This window comes from Neltuma alba, unplaced genomic scaffold, assembly GCF_004799145.2.
Source record: "Neltuma alba isolate B1F8T4 unplaced genomic scaffold, ASM479914v2 tig00012081_pilon, whole genome shotgun sequence".
NCBI classification, from domain to species: domain Eukaryota; kingdom Viridiplantae; phylum Streptophyta; class Magnoliopsida; order Fabales; family Fabaceae; genus Neltuma; species Neltuma alba.
In genome coordinates this window covers 42,412-62,392 of record NW_021636640.1, presented here as the reverse complement: position 1 = coordinate 62,392, position 19,981 = coordinate 42,412, and the positions used below count along the sequence as shown (strand labels likewise).

General features: G+C 38.0%; 3 protein-coding genes across 8 annotated transcripts; 1 reads left to right on the top strand and 2 right to left on the bottom strand.

Moving 5' to 3' along the window:
- Positions 1-411: 411 nt before the first annotated feature.
- LOC114721961 (probable beta-1,3-galactosyltransferase 14) lies at positions 412-4,101 on the bottom strand. Its single transcript, XM_028907855.1, has 7 exons — positions 3,567-4,101; positions 2,945-3,097; positions 2,780-2,862; positions 2,562-2,661; positions 1,791-1,904; positions 1,347-1,489; positions 412-930 (listed from the first exon to the last, which is right to left on the bottom strand). Exons 1-7 carry the CDS (start codon positions 3,926-3,928, stop codon positions 845-847), a joined length of 1,041 nt encoding a protein of 346 aa, XP_028763688.1. The 5' UTR covers positions 3,929-4,101; the 3' UTR covers positions 412-844.
- A 2,043-nt stretch (positions 4,102-6,144) lies between these two features.
- LOC114722079 (increased DNA methylation 1) lies at positions 6,145-14,367 on the bottom strand. Of its 6 annotated transcripts, none has more exons than XM_028908004.1 (9): positions 13,995-14,367; positions 9,579-12,650; positions 8,722-8,845; positions 8,321-8,403; positions 7,729-7,970; positions 7,503-7,589; positions 7,191-7,290; positions 6,896-7,088; positions 6,145-6,801 (listed from the first exon to the last, which is right to left on the bottom strand). In XM_028908004.1, exons 2-9 carry the CDS (start codon positions 12,546-12,548, stop codon positions 6,176-6,178), a joined length of 4,425 nt encoding a protein of 1,474 aa, XP_028763837.1. In that variant the 5' UTR covers positions 12,549-12,650; positions 13,995-14,367; the 3' UTR covers positions 6,145-6,175. The 6 variants fall into 6 exon arrangements, with proteins under 6 accessions (XP_028763837.1, XP_028763842.1, XP_028763838.1 ...); XM_028908009.1 differs by having other exon boundaries at positions 6,145-6,783; XM_028908005.1 differs by having other exon boundaries at positions 14,036-14,367.
- A 2,107-nt stretch (positions 14,368-16,474) lies between these two features.
- On the top strand, positions 16,475-19,675 carry LOC114721999 (protein DJ-1 homolog B-like). The gene is made up of 8 exons (XM_028907910.1): positions 16,475-16,708; positions 16,815-17,015; positions 17,255-17,404; positions 17,529-17,711; positions 18,103-18,183; positions 18,321-18,521; positions 18,602-18,742; positions 19,246-19,675. The coding sequence occupies exons 1-8, from the start codon at positions 16,475-16,477 to the stop codon at positions 19,450-19,452; spliced, it is 1,398 nt and encodes a 465-aa protein (XP_028763743.1). The 3' UTR covers positions 19,453-19,675.
- The last annotated feature ends 306 nt before the right edge of the window (positions 19,676-19,981 follow it).

Sequence of the window (19,981 nt, the reverse complement as noted above, 5' to 3'; positions counted from 1 at the left end):
GCTAATTCTCAAATTCTGGGCTGAATATGTTGGAGGAAGGAAATCGAATCAATCAGCCAATTCTAAAGATCCTCCATCAGGATGCAGAGATCTTTTACTCTCTTAACTTCATCCTCTATTGTTTTGACCGCGGTCATGTCATTACAAAACCCAAAAAAAAAAAAAAAAGAAGTTCAGACAGTGCTGATTCCATTCAGTCAACTATGACAAAAATGTTCATGGCTGGATACTTGCATTAACCTTTCATTGAAAAATTGCTAAAAGAAATCGATAATAACAGAATGACAATTAGTGCTATTCATCTTCTTGTTCAGGTCTTCATTGTGTATGGCACAACAGCTTTGCTAGAAGTATTAATTTTCTATTCTTCTTTTGCGAACAAACGTGTCACAGTGGGAAAGCATAAGAACATGGCCTAAAGTGTTCTCATAAATTCGCAGGTCACCATAAAAATATCCATAAAACCTGAATTTACAGCCGAAGGCTAATGGTGTCCATACTTCCAAAGAATGTCAAAATTTGGTGGGAGTCATATATAGTCTCAGAAGTCAGAAGTTAAAATTTAGTAGCATCCTCCCTGAGTCTATCTCTTTGTATGTTCTACATATAAAACTTTACTCAATCATCTCCTTCATTTTCCCCTTTACACCCATAAAAAATTTGGAAAAATGATGTGAGAAAAATAGAGAAAAAGGAAAAATATGACGGTATGTTTTCGTACAGGAAAAAGGTGAATCGAAATGATAGTGATCATTTCATAGAAAAATGATGAGAGCATCGCATCTCATCTCGTGGGAGCATGCAATTCCTTCACTACCTTCTGAATTTTGCTGGTGCACAAATACTATTCATCAGATTCCAGCGTAGGACTTTTAGAGCAGCTCTTCTTTTGATGGAGTTCAAGCATTTTCTTTTCTGGGTTACAGAGGCCTAAAGAAAAAGAGCATTCAGATCATCAGAAATATCATCTTGCTTTGGTTTAGGCTGCAAGTGTAACAATAATCCGCTTCCAGTTTGCTGACTAACAAAACATGGTTTCAACAGATATGATAAGACGTTCTTTTGATGACTGGAAACTCTAGCAGTGCAACCCTTTTACTCCCATATAAAATATTTTAAGACATACCTCATGGTACTGAAAGATAGAAGATAGATAAGCTTAAATTCATTTTTCCCGATATGAAAGCCAAAAATACACAAGAAAAACGGCAACCAGTCCCCTCCCGTGTTTTGTCATTAGGATCCATAAATATCATGTGTTTTTAACCATATCCAGCGCAGCCCTACAGTACAAGCTTCTACAACCTGATTCTATGATATATTTTTGCAATGAACAAAACACAAACCCGAACACTTTGGAATATCCCACACAGCAATCGATGTGGAAGTGCAGTCAGTGGAACACAATTCATGATTATTCTCGTGGTTGACATTCATTGCAAGCATCCAAGCTCCAATAGTAACATCCTCATTACTGAACATCCGGAAACTGTGATTTAACAAAGAAAAAGTGCAAATATTATTTACAGTCAGAGGAACTAGGAAGGGGCGAGTACCGCACTATGTCCATATTATTACCTGGGCAAATATTCAGGACACAGAAAAGAATAGAATCGGAGAAGGAAAATCTCGTTCAAATTTAATAGTAATTTGGTTAGATAAATTTACAAAGACTTCCGATGATCAAAGATTCCCAAATGCGTATAAATGCAGCATGTGTCACTTCATAACTTATATGTCAGTTAAACAAGTATAGCCTAAGCAATTCAGTTGTGGAAGAAGATACTTGCCTATTATTCCTTAGAGCCACCAAGCTTGCAACAACATCAGCAGAAAGCGCATATATAGGACCATAAGCATGCAGAAAGTACTCTTTTCCAAGCAAATGGGACAACGGCTCATACCTGAAGGCTTTAACAGTCCAGTTACTCAAAAGGCCAAATAAGAAATAATAAATATGCTGAATATAACTCAGCCTTTAATATTAACTATAACAGGAGTACTTAATGACACGCTTCATGAACATTGTCGGCTCACAAATTGTACTTTTGGCAAGTTAAATTATTCTCAATTTGATCTCTGAAAGCATAGAGCCGGAAATCAAGTGTCTCATCAAGGTTTGAAATTGCCTAAGTTCAATTCATTTGTGAATTGGGTTCAACTTTCTTTCTCATGGTATAAATGAGGCTGCCTTAAAATAATTGACATTTTACAACTTTTCATGCAAAATAACAGAGAAGTTTAGCTTGTCACCTTGGTAGCATCAGGGCTAACTCCAAGTGACAAAAAAACCTGAATTAAACCAAGATGGCCCATTTTATATTCTTATGAAATCTCACCTTCGTGATTGTTCATTCATAAAACATATAGATAGTAATTTCTTTTTCAATGTATCAGCAACATCAAACCAAGATGGCCCATTTTATACTCTCACGAAATTTCAACTTGGAAGCAATTTCATCGGAGATATCAACAAATACTAAACGTGGAGTTAGAAGCATTGTGCCCAGAAAAAATAAAATTAAGGCTACAGCTGAAATAGAAATCTGAACTGAACAAACCATTTAAGTTTTGGGTCGGTGAAAACAGGGCCCTTTTTCATGCATCCTATGTAAGTCTGAGAGTGAGATCGCTCTTTTGCCAGCAGTATTGAAAGCCGGTCTGACAATAAATTGAAAATAATCCCAGAAATTTTAATTTATTCATGTGGTTGAGGAGGGAGGAGACTGATAAATGAAGGTGCTATATGTATAAAATCATTATAACAATAATAAAGTACCTGGCCTTAAATATATATCGTCATCAGCTTTGACATAAAATTCAGCATCAAAAAGTGCATAGGCAGCTTTAAAGAAAGCTAAACTGAATAAATGAAAGAACACTGTTAGCAACATACTATTACTGCAGGTGTAACAGAAAGCGTTCTGTAATTCTCAGTACTGACGTCTTGTATGGTAGCTTACTGTACTCCTCTTCGATGTCCAATTGAATGAAATCATCATATTCTGCTATTTCCTTCCGAAGCGATGCCATCTTTGATTTATCATTTGCTCTACCAATGATAAACCTAAATGCTAATCCAGTGGCTTCTTCCAAGCTACAAATCACAGCCATTTAAAAGAACTTAGCATGCTAAGAGCAAACAATTTACATCAAACTAGATCAGTTGCTTTTGTCGTCGAAGGCTACGGGGCGCTTTTTCAAGCCGAAGTACATGAGAAATGCTGAGGATAAATAATCTAATTAACACCATTTTCAGATGATGCAAAATTACTAATGGATACCGTATGTTGCATAGAATATAAAGTAGGCCAAGTAAGTAGGGAGAAGATCTTTGCATAATTTATATTTTCAAGTGACTGACAGTCAATAATCTTTATCCCAACTAGATCAAACCCAAATCCAAAATGAATGAAAAATCGATAGGGTAGAAGTGGGCATAAAAGCATTATTTCAATAAGAGCTGCAAATTATTCACTTTTCCTCACCCGTCTGAGTCACGAGGACTCATGATTCATGAAAACAGCATACAATCATGAAATTTACAAGGGATACAAGATCAGTACCGTTCGAGCCCCTGGCGATCTGATGGCAACCAGGTCTTCCTAAGCGCCTGGCGCCTACCTACGGATCCGAATCCGGTCTGAATCCCCACGAAGCCCATGACTTTATGCCTATCAACTCCAATCCCACCATGGATCCCATCGTTCGAACCACCACTGTTGCTGCCAACTTGCTCCCAAACCACACGAACGGATCTAGGCCGGGTGTTCAGACATCGATACCCGTGAATCGGCCTTAGAAAGGATGTGATTCCATATAGAAAGCCAGAGACACCGATTAAGAGGCAGAAAATTATCAGGAACGCGGATCTACGAGATGACAGCGGAGGTGGGCGGCCGTAGAAGGACTTGGGGGACGAAGGCATAGCTCATAGAAACCCCAGGACCTGAAGAAGCCTTAGTCTAGGGTCTATGAGGGAGTGAGGAACTATACCACGCTGTAGAATGAGCTTGAAGGAGCTTTCGTTCATGGCATTAAGGAAGGTGTTGGCCTGGCCTTGCTTTGCCTTGCCCCGTAGTGCAGTGATTAGAAAGCTAGCTATTAGGTGTGTACCGGAAAGAAACCGATGAACGGTATATCCCAGGTAACATCCGGCCATCCGTTATCATTAGTTAGTCTGGGCTCTCGCATTCTTCCTGTTTTTGCCTTTGTGGTGAAAGCATTGGGTTCTGAACTTGGACCTTTGGAACCAAATGGGCTAAATCCCCCTTAAGCCCAAAATATTTGGGCTAAGGGTCTAAAACTTTTGGGCCAAAACTGATGACCTATAACTGGACGAGGTTGGGTTGCACAACTTTTTGTTTCCCCCACTTTATACACTTCAAATATGTGCTCCTTACCAATGGAAATTGGATCTAACAGAATGAATTAATCCTTCACAATGTGACGAATCAAAGTTTAAATTTTCACTAGAAAAGGTGCTCACATTTAGTACTTAGATGACAGTGTCTCGAATAAGATTACTTTCAATAGGAGGATACCTATAGTTTAGCCAAAAAAAAAAAAAAAATCTTTTGGTTCTTCAAGTTTTAACTCAATTATGACTCAATCCTTCTATTATAACTCAGTGTGACTCAATTTCCAAACTTTTAACCTGGTTAAAACTCAGTCCTTAAATTTTTCTATTTAATAAATTAATCCTTTTTATGCATGATTCATCTTGACTCGTCCTTAGTGGCTTCCAAGTGAGCTCCACGTAGATTAAATAGAAAATTAAAAAAGAAGTTTTCATGGCTAGCTTCCTTGATATCTTCGATCAGATACTAACCGTCACAACCGGGCAAGCGCATTTATTCTGCCCAAGCCCTCCCTTCTTTCTTGTTTTTAGTTCCTTGCTTTTTTCTATTTTTGTTGACTCACCCGTGAAATGCAAAGATGTGGCGACGCAGCCACTAAGGTCACCGTCAAAGAGGGTTCAGTCGGGTTCAGTCATACGTAGTTTTTTTTCCCCCCACACTTCCCAGTAAGCAAGCTTGGATTTTCTTTTCCCACCATGCCTCACAACGCCTATGATTAATTGAACCAACAAATGGACGCTCCTAATCATATAATTGTCCATCTTTAGTATTGCTGTGTTCAAGGAGTTGAGCTCCTGAGATCTATAAAGAATTTGGTTCCCACTTTCTCTCGTTTCTTTCTCATTCTTTTCTCCCCCTTGTTTTTCTATCAAAAATGAATAATCAATCGGGGTGCATCTATTTGACCTTGAATCTGTAAGAACAAGAAGCAAGGAACCAGAAATAAGAAATAAGAAGGAATAGTTACACAGGAGGTGGGAAATCGCTTGGGCTGAGTAGATGCACTTGTCGTCCGGCGTATCGGGTGGCTATGGAATATATGAAGGAAGCCAGCCATGCAAACCCTTTTTTTTTTTAAACTCTAATCTATGTGGAGCTTACTTGGAAGCCACATGGGATAAGTCAAGTTGAGTCATGCATAAAAAAAAAAAAGAAAAAGTTTAAGAAATGAGTTTTAACCGAGTTAAAAGTTTAGGGATTGAGTCGCATCAAGTCATAATAGAGGGACCAAATCATAATTGAGTTAAAACTTGAAGGATTAAAAGATTAATTTTTTCAAAAAAAAAAATTATGGCTCCTTTTCGTTTGAATGGTACTGGACAATCTATTATAGATTTTGCACGTATTTATTTCTTAGTATTGTTTCCAGGAGACTTTGGGGTTTAAGTACAATTTGGTTAGGGCATTATTGGATGCTGAGGCATGAGTCACGATGAGAGTAAAATCTTCACCGGGTCTTTTGAGCCCTGCTCAGAAAATAAAAGCAACTCCCAACACCAAACTGGTGTCTTCAAGTCTGATTATCTTTTAAAATAAAAAGAACCTTGTGAGATTATTCCCTCTTTCCATTTAGTTTAAAGCCAAGTAAATCGAATGCATATTTTTGGCACTCTAGATGCAGTTCTTAATTTCTGTAATCGCATGTTAGAGTTAATTATGTTGAATACATTATGGGTCACAATCTGTTAGCCCGTTACGCTTTGACTTTCTATTGTACGTTTTGCTACAGTCAAATTTTCTCAATGTACTCTTCTGACCTATAAGTTCCATCTAAATGATACCATTTCTCTAAACAACCAATTCCTTTCTGATTTTCATTCATTCATCATTTCACATGCCTCCTGCGAGTTCTGTTCCAAAGAGAGCTGTGTTTCATCATACATCCCGGAGGATTCAATTATGGAATCCACGTCAAAATTGTTGCCTAATGCTGCTTTGCAGGACATTTGCAAAAAAGGGCCCCACAAGCCATTCTCCTGACCTTCACCCGCTTTGATATTTCTGTTCTCAACAATTCTTACTACTGATTCGGTACCGTCTTTGTTCATGCAACAGTTCCCACTAGAGTGCTGCACAGACTCATTTGTGGAGTCCATTTTGCCGTTAATTCTCAATTCCTGCATATTGTTTACAAAGCCCATGATCTTCTCTCCACTTAAATAGGTACTCGAATCTGCTGGTTCTTTCAATCCTAAAGGTGGCTCAGCTCTGTAATCTGGGAAATTCTTGCCGCAAACATGTTCCGTTTTTGACTTGTTACTAAGTTCATCAGTAGAATTGTTTTCTACATCTTGCGGCAGTGATTCAATTCTGCAATCTCTGTCATTCTTGCTGCAACCAAGTCCGGCGTCTGACTTCGTACCAATTTCATCAGCAGATGTGCCTCCAACATCTTGCTGCAATGATTCAGTCATCGCCATTCCTTCACAATAGACACCTACTTTAGTAGAGTATAAAATAGATTAGATCTGATATAAATATGGAGGATATCGTCTAAAATTAGCTTGTTGTCCATATAAAAAAAATGACAATACCTTCTGCTTTATCTTCCTTGAACAAGGGTTTTTCAAGTAATACAGTCCCAGGAAAAACCATCAAGTTTATTTTGTTCAGTTTCTGCCTTTCATCATCACCTAAAGGTTTGAATCCAAAGCCATTGGTCCAAGTCTCAACTAAATCTGGAATGGCTGCTATCACAAGCTTTGCTACCTTGACAGATATTAACATCTGCAGACAAAAGAAGTACATATACCCATACAAAATGCTTGAGACAACAAGGAATGAAGTGCGGAACCATTAACATGAAACTACAGCAGAATCATATCACACCTCTTCAATTGCACTCAAAAGGAGTCGGCACATTCCCTGCCGACGATACCTACTGCAAGTTGCAATAAGTGGCATCTCTGCAACTGTAGTTCCATGCACCCTGCAAAAGGGTAAAAGGCCTAAGGAGAATACAATAAACACAAGGATGCCGCATAGATATACTCATGAAATGGCCAATTCCATATGTCAACAGGAGGCAGCAGCAGCATAATTATGGGCTTTACCTTCCATTAAATTAGCTAAACAGATCCATTTCACATAGATGTGCTCAGTTCAGTTTTGACATAAATTCCATGAGAACATTTACTTTACCTGATAGATGCTGCTGAAATTAAGACATCCTTTTTCTCCAATACTGCAGTGTAAAACCCTTGAAAATTCAGGCGAGCAAAATCGGACCTAAATATCGTATGGAAATAAAAGCTGTTAAACCTTAAAGAGGACACAAAGAACTTGTAGGCAAATTACAAAGTGGAAAAGACAATAAGGTAAACAGCAAATCAAGGAGGGAGAGTTATCAAAATTACAAGGAACTCACCCCCAGTTGTATAAAACATGGGGTATCATGTCTATGCCTGTTCTAGGATCCACCATTGACAAAAAACACTCCTCCATGATGGTAAGGGCAACAGCTAATTTTGTATTGCATAGCGCCTTGAGGGCTAACCACTGGGCAGAATGAACCTTTTGGTCATCTTGGATGCATCTAAGAAGCATCCATGAGAGGCCACCATCAATGTGATTAACAAGTCCAACCCGTGACTGAAGACCAGTGTATACCTGCACACGCTAAAAGGTCAAATCTTTAGGCAAAAAAAAAAAAAAAAAGGAGAGGGGAAAAAAAAAGCAGATATAGGATATTCGTGCCGTTTAATAATATTTAGTGACTTAATGATCAGTGATGACAGATGAATAATAAGCACAGTTACAACTCTAATCATGCTATTAGCCGCATTATCTACGTCAAGAAGCCAGAAAATATTAATATTTCAATTTGTTGATCTGCTCCTTCTTCATGTTAATACTGCATCGTTGTAAGCTTGGACAAAATGGCAAACCTTCAGTTTCTAAATTTAACAAATCCTCTATCAACTAATAGAAGTACATAAGTTTGGCGCTTGCAACTGTACCTCTTGACAGCGTCGGCCACAATACCAACTGTCAGAAACTTCCCCTTCTGGTTTACTGCCTCCACTCAGACACTTTTCATGATCTATTTATTAAAAATTGTAATTATTAGATGGAGTCGTCATGAATGATTCACAAAGCAGAAAGCACAGAAAAAAATCAGCCGAGAATCTTTGTAAACAATTATGGTTCAAGCCAAGACAGACAAGGTAATACCCTAAAAATTGATTGCACTCAAAATGCCAACTCATCAAAAAGTTGCAAATATTTATAGAAATTAGTTCACAGTTTTCACACGTCTGAATCGTGAATTCATGTGATGATGTGGCTGTCACTCAATTAGAGGTCACTGGTTTCACATCATGAATTGTACAATTTTAATAATTATGGCAGTCATACTTACATTTACGTTCACACTGTAAACATTGCAGTGCATCACGAGCACCAGGAGCCTCTTTGTCATTGACAAAATTCTGACAAATCTGACAAGTGCAGTTTGTGCAGTACCAGTTGCCTTCAGGGATATCCTGGGGTATAAAACATACTTTGATATCACTATCTGAAGCATGACCAGAAAACTACGATAACCATGACATCCGCAAAATTCCAAAAGAAAGGAAAGGATCAGGTTTTCAAACACAATTTGGTTAAGAATACATGATAATCAAATGCAATGTACAAGAAGGAAGGTAACAAGTCAGGAAAATATATAAACACAAGCTCATGCTAGAGAAGTTCACATTTACTAACATGAAGGAATTCATTTATCAAATAAAGGGGGAAAAATAATAAACCCAATGATACCCTTTATTTAAGAGCAACCAAACTAAACATGCACGTTTGCTAACAAATCACAGTTTAAATATAATAGAGGGCACAGAGTACCTCTATCACCCATCATGTCTGCACTTTTCCAGTAACTGGCTAGATATAAAAGCAAACTAGCTACAGACCAGACCAACTAAATGACAAAAAGAATTTATCACCATATCAGGGGGAAAATAGGGCAGAGTTGCATATGTAATGCTGCTATGTAAGCATGCCCTCGAGCGCATCAAAGATGAAGCATACGGAGGGAGAACTTTCTCTATTGGGGGGGGGGGGGTCAGGAAAGGCAGAGAGAAACATTGAAATAATTACTCAGTAGAATGCCCACATTACAGCAAAAATCAAAACTATGAAGTTTATTTTCAGTTAAAGTATAAATATGAATGAAAGTCAGAAGAATAGGGGAGAGGAGAAACCTAAGAGCAGACGAACCTGAACGGACAAACAAGCAAGATGAAAAGCTGATGGACAGTTATCACAGCATATCAACTCACCGCCATCACCACACAATCCACAGGAGTCATCATTTTTATCATCATCGTCTTCTTTCATGGTTTGATTCCCACTTTTCCTGGCCTTGTATTCAGCAGACCAAGCTTCAAGCAGGCACAATGTAAAAGGCTGACCAGACCCCATAAAAAGGTTCAAGCAAGGGCGATTTAATCTATCCCCACCATGATACTTGAACTCAGATAATGTAAGCAACTTATTGCAACACTTACATATAATACCATCCCCGGTAATCCTACCATCCTTAATGACAGCATTATCTTTAAGGTTTCGGTATTGAATCACATCATTTATGGATAAGATCCCATTATCAATCAACCATGATAGCACTGTTCTTGCCCCAAGATAACACCTCTTGACTTCCCTAACGCGCTTCCCTCCATTGCCAGGGTTCCTTGGTAGCAACCTGCAATGACCCTTTTGCCTTTTCAGCTTTCTCTGAGCTCTTGATTTGTAGGATTTAGATTTAGATTCACCCTGAGTTGTCTTTGAGATGAAACCTGTTTTCTTGAAAATAGCTGAAACCAGCAGGTCATCATCTGCAATCTGGCATCCACTAGACCTCGGTTCTTCAGTTATAGGGTCATTGTTGTGACAACTCTTTCTAAACTTTGCATTTGTTCTCTCAGTATGTTGTTGCCGGAATGAACTGATTGATGACAATTTCCTGTGGACTCCTCTATCCTCTGCATTGTCAACTACATGCTCACCCTCTTCAAGTTCTAAGTGATTACCACATAAGTCACCATTTGTTAATTGAAACTCATCTGTAACTGTAGAACCCATCATGTCACTTTCATATAACATACTCAGTTTGATTTCAGATACCCTTTTACACTTCCTCCGTATTTTCTTTTTCAGAGTAACATCAGGGGTAGAACATGTGTTGGCTGTCTCAACCACAGTCTGCACAGAAGCTCTTGAGCCTTTTTCACCCCCTTCCTCACCATATTCAGACTGCTGAACAGCCTCTGAGGCAGGACAATGAACCAAGCCACGTCTTGGTCCATGTGGATATCTATTCAGGTCTTCCTCCAGATAACTTCCACAAAGATCCTGAACTTTGCCATTCAACGGATCCTTTTCCTCTGCCTCGCCCATTAGCACATCCCCATCAACTATCTTGCTTGTTTCCAACAAATTTTCCGAGTACTTTTGATCAGAGCTTTCAAAATTTCTAACATTGCTCTCCAGAGAAGTGTTTACCTCAAGCCCTCTAAATACCTGATTTGAATTTCCAGAAGTTATAGTAACATTGGAAGTACAAGCACTTGACCGTGTACCAGTAAAACCCAACCCGTCATCAGGTAACAAGCCTACACCAAGACTACTCCTTTCATACACAGATACTTTCCTACATTGATTTCCTATGCCGTCAGCATTGTGTTCTAAGTACATCTCTTCCTGGTTAATAATGCTATTGCTTTCATATATTGGTAGTTTTATTACCCCATTAATTGTCTGTTCATATCCTACGTTATTTCCATCCCCGGTTTTCTGATTACTGGCATGGTAGTTGAGCAGAGATGTTGTGGCAGTAGCAGAATCAAAAAGAAAAGCTGAGTCATGTTTCAGATCAAATCGAGCTGCAGAAGTATCCTTCCAAGTTGAACTTTTGGTAGTACATGCCATCCTATAATTTCTAGAAACTATACTTCGACTCACCCTCACTAGCTCCCCCTTTTTCAGTGCACCAATCTTTCGTTTAACAAAAATTACTACTACAAAAGGGTCCAGGAGCCACCACTGATAAGCTAGCATGGCAGCAGGCTCTGACTGGCTCATTGCCTTTTCAACATTTATCAATGCACTGGATAGATCAGACCAGAATTGACTAATATCAGTCCATTCTTTACAATTATCCTGCATCGAATTGTATTTGTCAGCAGACAAAAACTGACCACATAACCTCCAAGCTTTTATAAACTCACGAACTGGCCTTCCTTCTGGTGTCCAATAGACTGACTCAAAGTAGCGTCTACAAGGTCTCTTACGCTTTTCAATAGACCATCCTGCCATCATAAGCAACTGCACACAACGGTAATGCAATAAATCACGGGGGTCCTTCTTAAGTTCAGGTGTCAATGATAAATTTGACTTATCCACAACATAGGATAAAGATCCTTTAGGCATCTCCTCAAGTTGCAAATGAGATCCAGATTTCTCCACAGCAGTGATTGATGAACTTGTTACTGCAAGCCTATTTGCGAAACTCTCTTGGGAAACAGGAGAAGCAGTCACTTTACTTGTAGCTACTTCTTTGGCCAAATTTCCATCTGCAGAGGTTTTTTTACAATTTGAAACATCTACACCATCCTTAGCTCTTTTTTTGTTCAGCATCATGCTATGCCTCAACAGATAGCAACTAGATATCACACCATTCTTTGATGATTCAACTAAACGAAGAGAAAGTGGTTTACTATCAAAGTCTGTAACAGCACCAGACACGTCAGTAACATATTCTTTTAGAAGTGTTGGTGAATTCAAAACCTTTTTGAAATTGGATCTACTACAGGGTAGTTGATGCAGGGAAAATTTCATGCGTTTGACATTTACATCCTCATGATTTGGGCCTTCATAATTGAATCTCTCAGGCACAGAATCAAGAGCGGTCTCGTTGAAATTCTGAACCACATCACAATCATCCTCAGAATGGGTCACTTTTGAAGAAGAGGGGCTTGTTAAAACTGAGTTTTCATTGCTGGAGCAGAGTGAAATATTTGTGTTTTTACTAGATTCACATTCAAAGTTGATGACTCCAGTAACCAGACACCTCTGACTAGGCTGAACACTGTCTTTACTGAAAAATACCTCAGTAAAAATCCGTCTTTCATCATTAGAACCTTCAAAGCTGTCATCATATAAATCCTCTATTTCTTTGTTTTGTATCATCTCTTACAGTGAATACTGTTCTAGTTATTTACAACCTTTGCTTACCGGTTCTGCATGTTGCTGCCATCATAAAAACCCAGCTCTGGCATGTTATAAACCAACCTAAAAAAAAAAAAGTCTCATCACCTCAATATAAGAATATGAAGCAAAAATTACTGAAACAAGGGTTCAAACAAAAAGCAAGGCAAAACTAAACATAAACACAAAAAGAAGAAGAAGAATTTAAAAGTCTAAATATGAAACTGGTAAAAACGCACCAAAATATGATAATCACCAATTCTGTCATGGTGATTCAAAGTTTGTAATATTATTCTGGACACATCAACACGCAATTCAAAAATGGCCAAGCACAGCAAAAAGGTGACACCGTTTCTATATGATGCGATTCTATCAAGCATAAACTGTCAACATATTGTTTTCCCACAACCTACTCCCTTAACTGTTACTAAGCTCAGCCCAAAAAAAAAGAAGTCGCTTGGATTTTGACGATCTCGGAATGATGCAATTAACTCAGTACAAAAGGAATTGTTTGCAAAGGACATGTAATGCTGTGAAAATCAACATAGGTTTTACACTATTTTCCTTTTTCTTGGCAGAGGCGGTTTCACATAGGCCTGAAAGAGGAAAGGAGGATGGCTCGTGTTGCATGACAGGAATTACCAAGTAGTAATGCATCACGTTAAAATGAACCAAAATAATTTTGGAAACTAGACAACGATGCAGTGTGTCCTTGTAAGCCTGGCAAATTACAATATGCGCATCTTTTTTCCCACACAAACCTTCGTGAGTTGATGATAAATATTTTTCGTTTCATTTTTCTTATCCCAAGAAAAATATCAAAAGTTTTTCTAATCGCTGGTCTAAGCGTATGATTGACATAATAAGGTAAATAGAATGCATTAACATCCTGGATGCAACTCGAAAGAAGTAAAAATATTTTCTAATAGACTATAATTTGCTTCAATTTTAAACTGTATCCAAGTTACTAAAACATGGTTTATGTAATATAAGCTGAAGTTCTTATGCTTTTTATACGGTGTCCAAGTTACCAAGACATTGTTTATGGAATATAAGCAGAAGTTCTTGTGCTTTCGATAAGCACCAAAACTCATCTATAACATTTTCAGAAACAAACATAACTTCATATTCAAGCCATTTTTAAGCCAGAACAGCATGCGAGCTACTGAGTTAAAACACTGGGAGCGAAACAGTGGGCATGCAAGATCGAACACTCATTGATTGAACAAGACGTTCCAATGAGACAGGCAAACACAGAGAAACGAAGAAAACATGAATCCTGTGACAAAATTGAACCATCTCACCCGCATGCATTGATCCCAGAGGATCACAGAGTCAATACACAGAGAAAATTCAGAAATGCAAGAAGAACCAGAAAATGAAAAGCACAAAAGCTCATCAGCTTCACATTTCAGTGAGAATCATGACCTTTACAGCTCAAATTTCAGATAAAGAGATCCACAATCCACCTTCCATGTCCACATTCATCGAACTTGGCATGCATGTCAACAAACAAGTAAGGACCAGAAATTCCAGCAACCTTGGCAGTGCATTCTCCACGATGACCGGACTCCACAATTAGGGTTCCCTAGCAGAAGAAACTGGACGAAAAAGCTGATACAGATTGCATTAGCTTCATTCTCAAAAGCACACCAAACCTCATCGGCACCGGCAGCGAACGAAATGTTGTTTCCAAAGCGGAGCAGATGGCAGAAACCGCTCTCCCTCTCTAAGAGCTCCTTCTCTCTCTCTCTCTCAAAGCACTTTCCATGAGGCCATGAGTGAGAGTGTCATCGACTTGTACGCTCCCATTTCCACTTAACTTTGTCCCTTTGTGGCTGCTTTTATTCAAGTTTAACCCCTTCCATGGGCATTGCAGATGAGCTCAAAAAGTGGAGTTTCTTCTCCTTTTCTGAAAGAAAATAAAATTTTCTAGAATTCTTCTTCTTCTTTTTTTTTTCGTTATAACATTTTTTTTAGTAGAATGTTATAATATTTTCATTATTGATTTATTGCATTAGTTACAGTATAGATATTTATGTTTCCTTTTTAGGAAAAAATATAAATGCACACAAGCTCCAAAATCTCTTCTTCAATTTATTACCATTACTAAGAATAATAAATTGTTTTGACTAACGGAATTTATTCTCAACATGATAGTAAAAGTAATGGATGTTAACCTCCAACATATGTAATTAATGATACTATACCTCCGGTTTTTAATATAAAAACTAATTTAATTTTTATTTTGATTCTAAATATAAGATTATAATCTATTTTGATTTGTCTCTCATGTTTTTTTTAAGATAGTCTTTATAATAATGATAACTCTAATTAATGCACTTTATTAGTAAGAATATTTAATGAAAGACAACACATATTTATTACAAATAATTAATTTAACTAGTTTTTTTTAATATACTCAAATTAATCAACTAGCTTTTATAATAAGGACCGGAAGTAGTATAATTTTTTATGTGATAGTTAAGACGATGAAATATTTTTAGAAAAAAAAATTTAAGTGCACCTTTTATAAAAATAATCCGTGTAATTAAATATCAAGAAAAGTTCTTAATGATTTATTTTATAGGGTATAATTTTATGAGCCAGTATTACATTTATTTAGACTTTCAGAAAGGGATATATATTTATTACATGGCCAACAAAAATGTTTAATAAAATTCCAGAATAGTCTATCCACTTTGGATTCATTGGAAAATTCATAATATTTCATATGATTTTTTTTTTTTAAACCTGATAGGATTTCATATGATTGATACACGGCAAACTAATTTTTTAAGTGATCGTTGGGAGCGGGGAGGGAACACCAAGACAATTACGTTCAGGCCCGCCTTGCCGTTTTTGCAGTATTTAAGGATTAATAAAATGGCAGGGTTTCTTTTTGTGGGGGACGAAGATAACGTTGTTTAATAGTAGCATATAGTAGCGGAGCAATTACCAATAATGGAGCTTAATTATGACATCACGGGCAATGTGATTGGCTTTCAATGAACCTACTAGATTGACAGAATGGGAGTTATTTCCCCCAATATTACAATTTATGATTAAAACAAAATAAGATGCAAGGCTTTGATAGTATTTCTCATAACATCTAGTATTTTAATTTTATTTATGGTATACTCAATATTTTAATACTCCTCCGGTCTTTAATATAGGACCCAATTATTGAGTTGGTTTTGGTCCTAAATATAAGACCCATTTCTCATATTTATCAATAATCCCTAAATTACCCCTATGGATACTCCATCAACCATAATCAAGTAGAAGAAGGAGAGGGGGTAGATTATGGTGTTTTAGGAAAAACGTGTCATATTTATTACAATTAACTAACTTACCTAACTTCCTTAATCTAATCAAATTAGTTAAATGGGTCTTATATTAAGGACCGGAGGAGTATTATTTTTTAGTTTACCTAACACTCCTTGAATGTTATTATTTAATTATATCATTCACCAAAACTAATGTATCAAGTACTGAATACACTATAAATAAAATGCTAAATATATTGATATTTTCATGCCTTTTCTTTTAAAAAAAGTATGGCATAATTTTTTAAGATATTTGTCATCATATTATTTTAATAAAACATGCTAATTTTTTTCCATATGAATCCTTGTTGGTGATAAAAAGATAATTTTATAGAACTAGATGTTAAAAAATATTCATATATGCAACTTGGACCTCGTTCGATCAGCTGACACAAAAACGTGAGACCAAACCGGTGCGTTAGCCCAAGCCAAATATTCAACGAAGAGGAGCTAACGAGCAAAAGGGCAATGCATTGCCATTGCAGGGCGTGATTCTCTCGTCTTCTTACGTGGCAAAATCAGATCAGTTAAATTTGGTATCTTTTTACGTGGCAAAATCACAGCAGCTAATCAACATCAATGAGATACGTGTTGGCAAGACCCAAGCTCGAACCCAAGATGCGAGTTATCCGCACCCACGGGTCTCCCAGTCCCTCACACAGTATCACGCTGAAGCATAAAATGGCTTTGCGTTACTCAATTCTAGAACTCCCTCTTTCCTTTTCCAGCTTCACTCCCAAGCCCGCCCTTCTCAAGAAACGCTTTATCTCTGTCTCTGCATCTGCAACAGCCATGGCTTCCACTGCTCGAAAGGTAAACCAAGCCTCTCTTCCTTCTTCTGTTTCATTTAAAACTTTGTCGTAGTGGGATCGATCACTGATGCCGAGATTGCTCTTGTTTGGGGTGGGGGAATTGTCAGGTTCTGGTTCCGATTGCCAATGGCTCGGAGCCTATGGAGGCTGTGATTACGATCGATGTTCTCCGACGATCGGGAGCTGACGTTGTCGTTGCTTCTGCTGGGAAGCAGCTTCGTGTTGAAGCTCTACATGGCGTCAAGATCATCGCCGATGCTCCTGTCTCTGATGTTGCTAATACTGCTTTCGACCTTGTCGCTTTACCTGTACATTCCTCTTTCTGAGTCTTGATTATGTTTGATCATCGATTTCGTCCTTATCGCTGTTTGCTGTGCCGTAGAAGTTATTTTGATTGTCTCCGACTCACTTGACCCAGCCGACAAAATGTATAACGTGAAATAAATCTTTGCATTTGAGTTTTGATGGGAAAAAAAGAGAGCAACATTCTGTTCTGTGTATTGTTCAGTCTCTTAATTTCGAGTTCTCTGAAGTTCTTCTACGATAGGGAGGTGTTCCAGGTGTGGATAATCTCAGAGACTGTGAAACTTTGGAAAGCTTAGTGAAAAAGCACGTTGCAGATGGACGGCTTTATGCTGCAATATGCGCTGCTCCTGCCGTCGTACTTGGATCATGGGGTTTGCTGAAGGGTCTGAAGGTAAGTTGGCTGATTACTTGACATTAACCTTTTTAGAACCCACAATGAGTTATGTGCTCTTGTAGGTTCTAACAAATCAAATGAATGATGGATTTGTGGTAATGGGTGTAATGTAATCTGACAGGCAACTGGCCATCCATCATTTATGGATAAATTGGCATCTCATGCGACTGCTGTTGAATCAATAGTGCAGCTGGATGGAAGAGTTGTGACAAGCCGTGCACCAGGCACTACCATGGACTTTGGCGTTGCACTGGTTGAGCAGTTATATGGAAAGGAGAAGGCGAACGAAGTTGCTGGTCCACTGGTGAAGACTTACTTCTTGATAATTCTAGCAGTTTTTTTTTTTTCCCTCCCGTTTTTAAGAGGGAAAAAAGAGGGCCATATAGATTTTGCTATTCAGCAAGAACATTGACCCGAAGAAGCACTAGTCAGGGCTTCTGGAAGAATAAGAAAAAGGGTTGAGAGGGTTCTTGTTTTGTTTAGATGGTTGGCACTTGCATTTCCCAGGAATGAGTTAGCAGTTGCTAATCTTTCTTCCAAAATCCTAATGAAGAGTTGCAATGTATTTTAATTCTTATTTCATACCACTGAATAACTGGTCAGGTTATTTATGAGATTGAGCTTGTTGCAGCTGCTTTTTGACATACAAATGCGAGCATTATTAAGATATTTGCATGTTTTATTTTTTAATTCAGGTCATGCGATCCAATCATGGGGATGAATATACTTTTACTGAGCTAAACCCAGTCCAATGGACATGTGATAATCCCCCTAGGGTTTGTTTTCGGCTTTGGACTTTCTTCTTCTTCGTCAACTATTGAGAATTTGACTTTTCGTTATTTTATAGCAACAGTAGCCATTCTTTTCCCCAAAATGACTTTGGTTGGCTATTGTATTTGCATTGTCTTCTCAGGTACTTGTACCAATTGCTAATGGCACTGAGGAAATGGAAGCTGTCATTATCATTGATGTTCTGCGAAGAGCAAAAGCAAATGTTGTAGTTGCTTCTGTTGAGGACAAAGTAGAGATTTTAGCTTCGCGGAAAGTAAAACTGGAGGCAGACATGCTCCTTGATGAGGCAGCTAAACTTACATATGACCTGATTGTGCTGCCAGTAAGTTTGCATCTTGTTTTGCCCATGGTAGCCACCAGCTAGTATTTGTTTAAGTTGTAAATATAATTCACTGTCTGCAGGGTGGGCTTGGAGGTGCCCAAGCTTTTGCAAAGTCAGCAACTCTGGTCAGTCTGCTGAAAAAGCAGAGAGAATCGAACAGATATTATGGAGCGATTTGTGCATCCCCAGCATTAGTCCTGGAGCCCCATGGCTTGCTAAAGGTACCTCCCCCCCCCCCTTTTTCTTTTTGGGGTCGATCAACCTTCATTCTAAGGACAGCTCGTTGGGAAATATTGATGAAATGACATGTATCTTCACTATATGGCCAACTCTTCATTGGAATACAAGAGAAACGACTGCATATCTTGATTCAAGGCATAGGTTCTTTACACAAAACTTTACAAGTTTTCTGGATTTGCCCCCTCTTGTTTTCATTAGATGAAAGTAATTAATGTGCTGTTAGAGATATCCAGTTGATATTATGCCAGATAGCAAGTGTCTAAAATTACTCTGACCTAGGTTGTGGATACTAAGTGCAAAGATGAGCTATTCATGACTTATGAGTAATGCGGTTTTACATAATTTTTGCGATATATATAGAATAGATATGTAGATATGATAGATGTAGAATTTTAAACTAGAATTAATCCTGTTTGATGTGCAGAATGTGCTTATTCACGGCATTATGTTGTAAAATTGAGATACTCTGTGCCCTCTGTTACAGGGTAAGAAGGCTACTGCCTTTCCTGCTATGTGCAGTAAGTTATCAGATCAGAGCGAAGTTGAAAACAGGGTTGTGGTTGACGGCAACCTTATTACTAGCAGAGGACCAGGGACCTCCATGGAGTTTGCATTAACTATTGTGGAAAAGCTGTTTGGGCGGAACTTAGGACTAGAACTTGCAAAGGCGATGGTCTTCACACGCGCATAGGGTATTTAAGTAGGAGTGGCTCTTTATGCCATCGTATAGAGATGTCTTTCTCTGAAAAATAGAGTGATATACGGATATAGTATTTAAGTATGACTGCATGAATGTGGTATGACTTGTACATGTGAACACAAGCGGCTTTTGCTAGTCTGGAAGCTTGCTTTGAAGCATTTGAATTTGCCAGTAAAACGTTCTCTCCTGATCCGTTGGGTCTTTGTCTCCATAATCTCTTTTGTGGACTAAATAAGAGGTTAATTACTTGCGGGAATATTGGTTAGTGAATAGAGCTAGTACTTAGAAATACGATCTGATTTAATATAAAACATGAGTTTTCTCCTCATGAGTTCCTAAGAATTCTGAGGTTTGGTGTGTTGGTCACCTTTCAAGGAAGGGTTGTTATCCTTGAGAGGACTCGTTGTCATCTGTTGATTACTCGATTCTTTCTTTTCCTTGGAGCTTTACTTTCGTCTTTGAATATGCTGTCGTGGTTGTTTCAAAACCGTTCTTATTTATTGAATTTGTATGTGAATAC

Excerpts from the sequence above, each read along its gene's own strand:
- LOC114721961 (XM_028907855.1), bottom strand. The coding sequence starts at position 3,928 with ATGCCTTCGTCCCCCAAGTCCTTCTACGGCCGCCCACCTCCGCTGTCA. Across the intron at positions 2,662-2,779 it reads CGATATATATTTAAGGCCAG|ACCGGCTTTCAATACTGCTG; the intron begins GTACTTTATTAT and ends ATTTATTGTCAG. Across the intron at positions 1,905-2,561 it reads ACCGACCCAAAACTTAAATG|GTATGAGCCGTTGTCCCATT; the intron begins GTTTGTTCAGTT and ends TAAAGCCTTCAG.
- LOC114722079 (XM_028908004.1), bottom strand. The coding sequence starts at position 12,548 with ATGATACAAAACAAAGAAATAGAGGATTTATATGATGACAGCTTTGAA. Across the intron at positions 8,404-8,721 it reads TTTACAGTGTGAACGTAAAT|ATCATGAAAAGTGTCTGAGT; the intron begins GTAAGTATGACT and ends TTTAATAAATAG. Across the intron at positions 7,971-8,320 it reads GTGGCCGACGCTGTCAAGAG|GTATACACTGGTCTTCAGTC; the intron begins GTACAGTTGCAA and ends TAGCGTGTGCAG.
- LOC114721999 (XM_028907910.1), top strand. The coding sequence starts at position 16,475 with ATGAGATACGTGTTGGCAAGACCCAAGCTCGAACCCAAGATGCGAGTT. Across the intron at positions 16,709-16,814 it reads TGGCTTCCACTGCTCGAAAG|GTTCTGGTTCCGATTGCCAA; the intron begins GTAAACCAAGCC and ends GGGAATTGTCAG. Across the intron at positions 17,016-17,254 it reads TCGACCTTGTCGCTTTACCT|GGAGGTGTTCCAGGTGTGGA; the intron begins GTACATTCCTCT and ends CTTCTACGATAG.